Genomic DNA, 12,037 nt, shown 5'->3' with positions numbered 1-12,037 from the left:
TCAAAACCTTTGAAAAAAAAAAGCAAACAATAATTTTAGGGATTAAAATTAGGAATATAGGAAGGCCTTCCGTATAGCATTCGAGGTAAAGAAACGGCCTCAAAAATGCTACTAACCCCTACAGAAAAAATCCCCAGCAAACTCTGGATAAAACTAATCTCAAAACGCTGCTAACCGTGGGGTAAAAGAAAAAAGGAAAGCTTTTAAGGGGGTTTTCTTTTCAGGTTAGTAGCACTTCGAGATAGTTTCTTTACCTCAAGGACCACAAGACAGAATGCCTCCCCATGAATTAAGTAATCAATAGTCACAATACGTAACATTATTTACTTAGGTTCAAGAACCATTTCATGAGTATTATGCTCCTCTCTAAGTTTGTCCATTGCACAAAAAGTTGGAAAACATAAATTATTTTTTTAAAAAACACAAAAAACAAAAAACAAAGCAACATCATACTTGATAAACTTGATACAATCTGCTCTGCATGACAGGTTGGACAGTAAATCAAGCTGGTGAAGTATTCAAATCATAAGCTTTACCATATGTGTCAGAGTTAGAATGAATGTATTTTTTTTTGTACAAAAAAAATGACCTATAATAATTATTATTATTATCAATCCATCTTCTTATATAAATACTTATTGACACTGACGGTATGATGAGTATGATGAATTGCCTCAAAAAAAAAGGAGAAAATTAGCTCGGATTGTTTTATTTTATTTTGAGAAACGACCGCTATTCATCTCGATTTCTAACAACCAAAATAAAAGAAGTCGTATTTTGTCCGTTGATTGAAAATTACAAAACTTAGTCTGTACGGTACGTTTGCCTCAGTGTCTCAGCCTCACGGATGAAAGATGAATGAATGGTTAGAGTTTTGAGTTAGAATAAATTAAACCGGTTTTCCCAGATTGTCTAACGTAAATAATTATAGTTATATAATAGAGGATGAGAGGCTTAAGGCTAGAAATCTCTTTGTCAGAGTGCAGCAGACGATTTGAGGCGTGTGTAAGAGATGGATGTGAACATTAGAATTAGAAGATTAGACAAGATCAGGTATTATTATTATCTTAGCCTATCTTCTTATTCTTATTATCTATCTTGATTTACCTGTTGGTCTGGGCGGGCTGTTTCCATTCCTTATTGAATACACTTGTGCCATAATTGGTGGGATAAAAACGTAAACATTTTAGCCTAAACTTGACCCCCAAAAAAAGTCTATAAACAATGCAGATTCCTATCAGACCATCATTATTTTTCTCTCTTTTCTATCCTCTCGTCTACTACTCTCTAGATCATCACCCTACTTCCGGTATCGATCAGTTTGTTTTGGGTAGTAAGATTGGCGAGCAAATGAAGCTGAAATGAGGGACCAAAATGGGAAGTGAGAGGTTTGCCAGCTTGGCACAATTCTCTTCTTTTTTCTTTTTTTTTCTTTTTGGTGGGGGGAAAGGGGGGGGGGGGGTAATCAAAGCACAACATGTTTGATTATATAAATATCTATTTGATATTTATTTTTATTTCTAATAAATTGAATTCTGTAAACGTATTGTAAATTAATTGTCTACACTAATCAACGTGTTCTGTAAAATCTTAAAACTAAAAACGTACCCGGAAAGTAATATGATAGATAATATGGCTCCTCCGGGATTTGAACCAAGAACCCCTCGCATCCAAACCGAAAATCGTACCCTTGGACCAATGAGCCGTTCATGCTTCATCTCTATTTTATAACATTACAAACCTATTATATATAAACAAAGTATTGTCTCTAACCAACCTTTATCTGTAAACCGTAATCACGGTTTTTTAATACTATAATAACATTGCTGTATTTTTATTATGTATGTATAGCTGTTTGTGCTGTCTTATTTCGTGTGTGCCCTAAAGACGAGACACCGTTCTTGTTCCAGAGTTCATCATAATTTTCCATTGTCAGAGAGAGAGAGAGAGAGAGAGAGAGAGAGAGAGAGAGAGAGAGAGAGAGAGACGGTAACCAAAGAGAAAAAAAAGACGAGCGAGGTCATCTTTATTTATTTTAGTCTGACAGAAAACATTAGTGAGAACTAATCACCAAACCGGCTGTCAAAAACAACGAACAAAGAGCCGTGTGGTGTCAAATCCATTCATTCTATACTTGAGAATATTGAAAAGTTACTGTATATATTGAAATTTTCTCCTTTTCTGAAAAGAAAATGGTCGTTGCCATGTTTTTTATGGGTTGGGTCTGTCTCTTCATCTTTTGCCATCGGCCGTCCAGGGTCAATGCCTTTTTTCTCCCTACTCACTCACACTTGACTTGGGTAAGGGAACAACGTCGGTATCATAATTTTACACTGACCACGTTGACCATTGCTTGACTTGTGTGGAAAGACGAGAGATCGTACCGCTGACTCACCGGAATACACAACTTAGGATGAAAATTTATTTTAAAAGATCTCACAATATTATTTCCGTCATGAAAGGCATGGGAAGTTATAGTGTAATAACTGTATATTAATCGGTTGTTTCCCATGTTATGTAAAGAAATCCATCTCACGGCAAATGATTTAATATGAGACAGTCATTCAAACTAATCAGACCATTAAATTTTGAGTTTACCCAACGTGCACTTACTGGAAGGTCTGATAACCCAATTCATAATGGACTCAATGTTGTGATGGAAATCTCAAAAGATGACGCAGAATATTGTAGAAAATATCAAATAGAGAAATTAGGGAGCAGGCACTGTTGTAAGATAAAGATCTAAATAAGAGTGTATGAAACGGTGCCAGACAAAGCAAGAAAGAAAAATACAAGAAAAAAAACATCCCAAAAAATCGGTCTGCCTTGACTGGGGATTGAATTTCAGACCTCCCGATTACCGGTCAGACGTGCTACCATTATACCAAAGAGGTTCTCCATAGTCGAGACAATTATAATTTTAATTCCTTTATTGTCCATTACAACGATGTTAAACTAGGCTAATAATTAATTGCATATATGTAAAATCTAGTTAGCCCTATTTCTATAGATTTATACAATTTCAGGCTATCCTTGAATGACATTTGTCGAATAAAATGCTCTTGCCGGGAGTTTCAGTTGATCCAGGTCTCACGTTACTGTTGGGATTGCCTTGTTTTGAATTATTTTTCTAATTTCATGATTATATTTTAAGTTGAGAAGAGCTCTTCAATCATTATCATCATCACCATCATTATTATTATTATTATTATATTATTATTATTATTATTATTATTATTATTATTATTATTATTATTATTATTATTATTATTATTATTATCATTATTATTATTATTATTATTATTATTATTATTATTATTTCTTAAATTCAATAAACGAGTCTCTCTTTTATTTTTCTCCTTTTTAACAATATAATTTATTTTGGACATCTCTATAGATAGCATGCGCTTGGCTAAGAAGCTCATAACATTGCCATCCGGAAGTATAACGGACCAACATACAAAACTGTGTGTATCCATGAACGTTTATAGCCGGGTTAATCCAGTTCAGTGAGCATTACTCATAAACGCCGATGGCAAAAAAAAAACAATAACAAAGACATGTGTGACGTCATCTTCGAACTATCTATAATGTCTTGTACGGCCTTTGACTCGTATTCAAAAGATACCGTGGCTGAGTATTGAGTACCACTCACTCACCGCGCAGTGGAGTGTGGCTTTGAGCAAGTCACTCCGCTTTCGCTCGCGATTTTCCACCCAAAATAATTTTCTTCCTAGGGATGAAATCGGTAAAAATTTTAAAAATATCTGAGATTTCTACAAAGATTTCACCCTTCGCGGCAAAATTGACAAACAGCAATGATTGTAATATATAATCTGACGGATCTTTGATGATATTATTAAAGACAACATTTATATAATTCGGCATTTTATGAGATGCATTCGTCATCCTACGATTAAATGTTATTTATTGATGCTATGAGTTTGGGTCAAATACTCACAACTTACGCCAGTCGGGGTATAATGTACCAACACTCAAAAATCTGTGAACATTGAACGTTTATAGTCCGATTGATATAATTTAATGAGAACTAATGGCTGTCGAAAAAACATTAACAGAGAGCTGAGTGACGTCAATTCCATTCCTTCTATAAAGGTGAAAATCCCCTGACACGCCTAATCATTAATTATCAAGACTTGCTATGTCCACCTTACATGACTAGCGAGTGATCTACAAACTGTCAACTGAGTTATCAGGTGCCCCCCCCCCCCCCCCCTGTGTCACCGTGTGTTGTGATGTCATTTCATAGGGAGAGGCAGGCTTTACGTTAAACGGAAGCTGTGGCCCAATTCCATTCTACGTAATTTATAGCCTGACATTCCTCCAAATATTATTAAGGAAATCACCTTGATCACTACAGAACGCATAATAATAATAATAATAATAATAATAATAATAATAATAATAATAATAATAATAATAATAATAATAATAATAATAATAATAACAATAATAATAATAATAATAATAATAATAATAATAATAATAATAATAATAACAATAATAATAATAATAATAATAATAATAATAATAATAATAATAATAATAATAATAATAATAATAATAATAATAATAATAATAATAATAATAATATAATAATAATAATAATAATAATAATAATAATGATAATAATAATAATAAATAATAATAATAATAATAATAATAATAATAACAACAATAATAATAATAATAATAATAATAATAATAATAATAATAATAATAATAATAATAATAATGATGATGATGATAATAATAATAATAATAATAATAATAATAATAATAATAATAATAATAATAATAATAATAATAATAATAATAATAATAATAATAATAATAATATAATAATAATAATAATTGTCTTTCTTTTCTTTTTTTTATTTTTTTTTTTTTTTGGTTTTGTTTCCTTTCTTTTTTGTTGTTCTTTCTTTATGTTTGTTTTACTTTTGTATTTTGTTGGGGCGTTGTGTGTGTGTGCGCGCGCGCGCGTGTGTGTGTGTGTGTGTGTGTGTGTGTGTGTGTGTGTGTGTGTGGGTGTTTTCGTCCTCAAAATATTAATTTTAAACAAAAAAGAATTTGTGAATTAAGTGGGGAAAAAAATTAGATTTTTAAATCATGAGGCCATAGATATCCAGTAGTATGATTCGCAGGCTAATAGTAACAGGCCAACGCTGAGCTTATTATACAGGGCGAGACTTGTAGCCTACTGATTATTACAAAAGGAAGTAATATAATACTAGGCTCCTACAGTTTATATCTATCAATGCAATCCCTGCCCACAAAGAAGATACGGACGTTACCATTTATTTCGCACGTTCAAGTGCTTTGTGGTAAATAGGATCTCGAAGAGGCGGTCGTGTCCTGGATGAAAAATCTTGTTTTTATTTAAATCGCACGTGATATCTATGTATACAGATAGTATGCGCCCGGCTAAGATGCTCACAACATTGCCATCCGGAAGTATAACGGACTAACACACAAAACTCTGAGTAACCATGAACTTTTATAGTATTAAGAGTTAAGTGAGAATTACTCATAAACATGGCAAAACGCAATAACAAAGACCTGAGTGACGCCAACTTCATTCTATATATAAATATTTCGAAGAAGAAACATGTGTTTCTGTGAATATTGGCAATGCGCTCTCTTAAGCATTCAAGTGGAAGGTTGAGTGCTTGCGAGGTTGAAAAACAAACGGTAAAAATATTTTTTAATTAAAATAAAAATAAGTGAGAGAGAGAGAGGGAGAAAGAAAAAACAAAAGAAAGAGCGAGAGAGAGAGAGAGAGAGAGAGAGAGAGAGAGAGAGAGAGAGAGAAAGAGAGAGGGGAGGGTTTGTTTTTGTTTTGTTTTTAAGGATTTTACGGCGCTTGCAACACATTTAGGTTATATCAGCACCAGTAAATAGGAAGAAAATGGGATAGTAAAAAGTTATAGAATTACAATTAAAGCACTCAAGAAAAAGTAAGGCATAGGGGAACTGGGAACAAATAGGGATCAGATGTAGATTCCAAGAGCATACCACCAATGTACTTAGTTTGAGATCACCTATAAGTCTCATCCGGACACAAGCACAAAATCCAACAAAGAGGAATACACTCAAATGCTTACATTATACATTGAAAATAACAAATATAATAATACATAACAGAGAGATGATTTACAAGGGAAAAAAATAATCTCCCAAAACAATAACTATGCATTTGACTGTTTCCCTCTCAGCCAGGACTCCGACGAGGGCCAGGAAAAAAAACAAGTAATCTCATCCCAAGACAAAGACAGAAAGCATGTTGGAAAACAGATTTTAGGGGAGAGAAGCCACAGTATGTACCCCCCTGCCCACTATGGGAGGTCAGGAACCCCACCCAGAAGAAGAAGAAGAAGAAGAAGAAGAAGAAGAAGAAGAAGAAGAAGAAGAAGAAGAAGAAGACTGATCTGCTGCTGGGTAAACAGATCGGTGGAATCAGTCCCGTCCTTCGGGTTTGGAAGAAAGTGCACTAACCATACTGTCAGTTATACCATATCCACCATGTAAGCATTAGCATTTGATTTTTCTCATGAAGTGTAAAGGAATAAAACAAAGAAAACAAGTGAAGAAAATAAAAAATACAACATTCGTCTGTCTCATTGCTATCAAACCAAATAAATATAATTATAATTATCTTACATTGTCATCATCAAAGCAAATTGAACAAATTCATTCAATGGACGATGGGAAGAAAAGTATGATGTAAAAAAACAAACAACTGGTTCCTATCTCATTAGAAGTGTAAACCCACTCTCCCGGATAACTGGATACATACGATACCTCGTGTAAATGACCTTATGTTTTCAGAGATGCCTTCTTATTTTCTAGTCCAAATAATATATGCTTTTTTTTTGTTTCCTAGCAAGCAATTGTTATTGCACTATAAGATTGCTTGCTAGGAAACAAACAAACAAAAAAGTGAGCCTTCATTTGGCGTTAAATCTGTTAACAAAGCTCAAGCTGTTTAACAAAAACGAAAAAAAACAAACAAACAAACAAAAACAAGCAAACAGTACTAACATGGATGGCATTTGAGGCATATATTATATGAGATGAGATCCTTTTTGAGGGCAAAATTGTGCTGCCAAAACCCGAGTGTCACATCACTAAACCACAAAGCCACATGCAGACACATATAAACGAGGTTAAATTCGTCATAGATATATAATAATTTTTCACTCAGCAATTGGATTGCTATGTTTGATTGGAGATCTGACGGTTTGCACCTTGCAATAGATTAACGCCCTGTCCATATGGCAGCATGCAATAATTAGTTGTTTTTTTTTAAAAGCCAAGGTTTTTGTTTGTTTGTTTGTTGCTTTAGGTCTCTTCCAACACAATTGAGGTTATATGAGAGACCGCTGAAACAAAAAAACAAACAATCTAACACTAACAAAAATAGTACAAATGTAAATCAAAATCATAACCTAAAGATATCATAAGCTAAATTATAAATAACCAAGAACAAACAGGCAGAAGATTTACAGAAAAAAAAATATCCCCTGTCAAAAATACAATCACAAACCAAAGAAGCAAGATAGGCGAGTAAAGAGAAGAAGAAACGACATCACTATCGGATCGTACACCCATGCGAACCTCATAGGTATACGATTCAAGGGTGATGCTCCCATCCAACCACCCGCAAAGCCAAGGTTCAACTCTATTTTACACCAGGAGAAAACTAGAAACTTTATGCCGGTCTCTGACAGGATAGAGCAAATATGTATGCATGGTTCCTAGACAAAGGGCAAACATATTGTGTTTTTAAGTTAGTTTTTAAGGTTTGTTGCAACACTTTTAGATCATTTCAGAGCTAGTGTGAAGGAAGAAGATGGGATATTTTTTTAAAATCTGGATTTACAATTAAAAGCACCCGCGATACAGTAAGGCAAAGGGGACGAGTTCAAATTGGAAACAGAAGTGGATTCCAAGAGCAATCCATCAATATGCTTAGTTTGAGATCACCTAAAAGTCCTATCCACACACAAGTACAGGATCCCACTGAGAGGGACACACTCAAATGCTTTCATACAACATGTTACATCCATAATAACAATGCTTTAACAGTCCATAACAGAGAGATGATATACAAGGAAAAACAATCTCTCTCTACACATTTGATGGACTATGGCAACAGCCAGGATTAAATTTTTAAAAAAGTAATCTCAATCCAAGACAAAGGTAAAAACAAATTGGAAAAGGAAAATAGATATAAGGGGATAAAAGACAGTAAGAGTTACCGCCCTGCCCATTATGGAGGACAAAGAGGGGCTAACAAAGGGAGCTTAACTAAATTAAATAATCGTGTGACTCTTCCCCTCAAACCAGTTTTATAAGCTTTGAGATTTCTTGAACTTTTATAAAGCGCAATATCCACTAAACATGCTAAAAGCGCTTAACAAGGTGTCCCTGTCCAACAGCAACATTTTACATGTAGGATGAAACATGACGCCTGTTAGACGATTTTACATTTCTTCTGACAGAGAAAACGTTGTTAACGTCCAGGTACTCATTTTATACCTAAGTACAGTGAGAGAATGTGAATAAAAACCGTTTTCAAGGACTAAATTCAGAGCAGGACTTGAACACAAGACCTTCCAATCCGATAGCGAGTATCAAATCACTAGACCACATAGCCACACAGCTGGATGATCTAGGTGCTGAATTTGTGAATCTATAGTCAAAAGATATCCAACTATTGTCAATCTACACGATTGCTTAGGCAAAATTATTATAACCGCTTAAATAGCCAAAAATTAAAATTTCATATTTATTTGATCATTTAAAGTTATAATAAACTCTTTTTGGCATCTGTTTCATCTCCACATGATACCGACTTGTTTGTTTTTAAGCGTTTTACGGGATTGCAACACATTTAGGTCATATCAGTACCAGTAAAAAGGAAGTAAATGGGATAGTCAAAAGTTCTCGAGTTACAATTAAAACACCGAAGAAAAAGTAAGACAAAGAACAATTAGTTCAAATAGGGAACAGATGTAGATTCCAAGAGCACACTATCAATGTACTTAGTTTGAGATCACCTAAATGTCTCATCCAGACACAAGGCAGATCCCCACTAATCTTAGTCTTAGTGGGGGAATACACTTAAATGTTTGCAAATCATATAAATGTAAAATCAAAACAATACAGTTCATAACAGAGAGATGATTTACAAGACAAACAAAAAAATCATCTCCCAAAACTCTAACTATACATTTGACTGTTCCCCCCCCCCCCCCCCCCCCCCCCCCTGCCAGGATATCCGACCAGCACAAGGACAAAACCAGTTATCTCGTTTCAAGATAAAGTTAAAGACAGAAAGCATATTTGAAAACAGATATAGGGGGATAGAAGACACATTAAGTCAGGAGCCCCACCCGGTGATACTGACTTCAAGCAGAGGGTGACAGACGTGAATATTAATATTAAATCTGAAAAATTGGGTATGACACAGTGCCAGACAAAGCAGAATTAAAAACCTGTCCCTCCAGGAAGATGCGGCCGCATCCTGTGGCCTTCCGCATCTGTCAGATAACCTCAAGGGTCGCATTTTCATGTATTACATATAACAATTTCATTGATTCTTTGTTGTAAATGGTAATTTTTCTTACTTTATAATTTATTTTTAGCAGTTCACACATTTTTGAAAGGTGATTTTCAAAGACATTCATGTGATTTTCAAAGATGATTATTGAGGTTCTACTCACAAGAATTAGCAGTTCTTGTCATAATTTCAAATAAATGCAGTCTCAGTATTGCCAGTAATAAATAAAATATTGTTGTTGAAATTTCGTTTCTTTCTATTTATCATTGTCATTCATGTATATCTTGTTTGTTTTTTTTCCTAATCATTTGACCATGTAACCGCAAGCTATTTTAGGTGACATTTTTTTAAAATTAACACATTCTTAACATGCCACAGAGGCTGGTGTAGCATGCTAAGGGTTAAAATCAATGTAGCTTTTAAACCTATCAGTATTCATATTTATTGTGAAAATTAGGTTTTGTGGGTTATAAAAGTAAGCAAGAACATGCAAAAATGTCGGATATTTGGAATAATTTATGGCATAATGTCGAATTTATGGCATAATTTGCTTTTTTTTTTGGGCATAATATTGGCATAATTTTGCCAACAAATGGCATAATTCCGCGGGGACAGAAAAATACAAGAAAACGTCATCCCCCCAAAAAATAAAATAATCTCTAAAAAAAAAGGAACTATACATTTGACTGCTTCCCCCTCAGGTAAGGGTATTGTCTTGTCTTGTCATTAACTTTCTCCTTATCGATCCTTTTCTGTATTTTCCCAAAAATGGCATCAAAAATTTGCTTTTTTAAACTCAAGCAATCTCTCAAGAAAACAACGTTATGTTCTTATTAATTAAACAAAGATCATTGTGATGTACAAAATAATTTGAATAAGACCAAATGTATATTGTGTCGTAACAAATGTGACAATTTTAATTTTGCTGTAGGTAGTAAGGAGAGGGTTAAGTCGCAACTCAGTGCATCGAAGATAATCGCAACTGTGAGTATGGTGAAAACAAATGGACATGTCTAGGCTTTTATTTTGATTTTATTGATTTCTCTGTCAAATTTAATTTTTAAAATATTTTCGGGCCGAGTATTCCATGTTCGAATGGTGCTTGGAAAAAAACGAGTTAAGATGAGCATTAACTCATGATTGTGGAACCTGGTATGAATGCTGTTTTCTTTTGTCTTGGATAAAGCGATCAATTGGGATCATTGTCAGTCCAAGACAGGCCTTAAAAAGGACTTTGTTTTTTTTTTTGTATGGTGCATCTTTCATGAAATGGCGACCAGTTTAGGTTCTTGCACATCTCACTGATGCTTTCAGTCCTCCAGTAGCTGTTACAAAACAAACCTACATGCTGTTTTGAATTTTCTCGAGCTGTTCCATCTGCTTTTCACCCTTTGTTTTTATTTTTAATGTAGGACCTAAGTTGTTTACTTCTTCCCGTGTCTTCATCAATAATTTTGTTGACTCTATACATGCTGTTCGACACTGGTTTCTCACAGATCGTTTAATATCTCGATATTTCTTAAGGACGGTCTCAGATGGAGACAGTTTTGCTCTTTTGAAGCATTTTTTCTTCTTCCTCAAGATGCGTTGGTCTCTGTATTTATCCAATGTTTGTTATTTGAGGTAGTTGTTAATTTTGTTGGTACATTTTCTTCTTGTATTAAAGGGAGGTTGTTCTCTACACAATTCCAAAAGGAGTTATTGTTTTTTGTTTTTGTAATGCTTTTGAAGAAAAAAACTACCAAAATTTTTTATTTCATTTTTCATAGACACAATGTCAGCCTTTTTCCACAAATATATTTTACGTTTTGTTGGCTTTCTTCTGGGAGGGTTACGCAGGAATTCTACTTGAGGGATGTCATGGTCACTCAACTCTGGTATCAATTTCATGTTGCCTACTAGGTTAGGGCAGTTTGTGAAAAGAATGTCTAATGCAGCATTTTTTCAGGTCTTAAGGCAAATCATTTGCTGTTGATTAAGGTCCATACTTGTCTCCAGGAAAAGTTCATTAGTTTCTTTATTATAGTTATAGTGTCGGTTTGTTTTTTGTTGATGTTGATTAATTATTAGAAGTCTAAATTTATGTTTTTGTTTTTAAGGGTTTTACGGCGCTGGCAACACATTAAGGTCATATCAGCGCCAGTAAAAAAGGGAAAAAATGGGATAGTAAAAAGTTCTAGAATGACAATTAAAGCACCCAAGCAAAAGTAAGACAGGGGAACTGGGAACAAATAGGGATCAGATGTAGATTCCAAGAGCATACCACCAATGCACTTAGTTTGAGATCACCTATAAGTCTCATCCAGACACAAGCACAAAATCCAACAAAGAGGAACACACTCAAATGCTTGAATTATACATTAAAAATAACAAATATAATAACACATAACAAAGAGATGATTTACAAGGAAAAAAATATCATCTCCCAAAACAATAACTATGCATTTG

The 12,037-nt window shown here is 33.9% G+C and overlaps 1 protein-coding gene across 2 annotated transcripts in view; it reads right to left on the bottom strand.

The window, feature by feature from the left end:
• Positions 1-1,344, bottom strand: part of LOC144980083 (ral guanine nucleotide dissociation stimulator-like 1) — a 36,631-nt gene extending 35,287 nt beyond the window's left edge. The window contains exon 1 of one of the 2 annotated variants that reach the window (XM_078927574.1): positions 1,108-1,344. In XM_078927574.1, coding sequence (XP_078783700.1) covers positions 1,108-1,134 — 27 coding nt within the window. In that variant the 5' untranslated portion in view covers positions 1,135-1,344. The remainder of the gene's footprint in view (positions 1-1,107) is intronic. The other variant, XM_078927575.1, reaches the window with a different exon arrangement.
• Positions 1,345-12,037: the final 10,693 nt, after the last annotated feature.

This window comes from Berghia stephanieae, chromosome 9, assembly GCF_034508935.2.
Source record: "Berghia stephanieae isolate SIO BIC M18660-M18661 chromosome 9, UCSD_Bste_1.3, whole genome shotgun sequence".
In the NCBI taxonomy this organism is placed as follows: Eukaryota; Metazoa; Mollusca; class Gastropoda; order Nudibranchia; family Aeolidiidae; genus Berghia; species Berghia stephanieae.
Note: the sequence above shows the minus strand (reverse complement) of the source record. Positions and strands in the feature narration are given on the sequence as shown.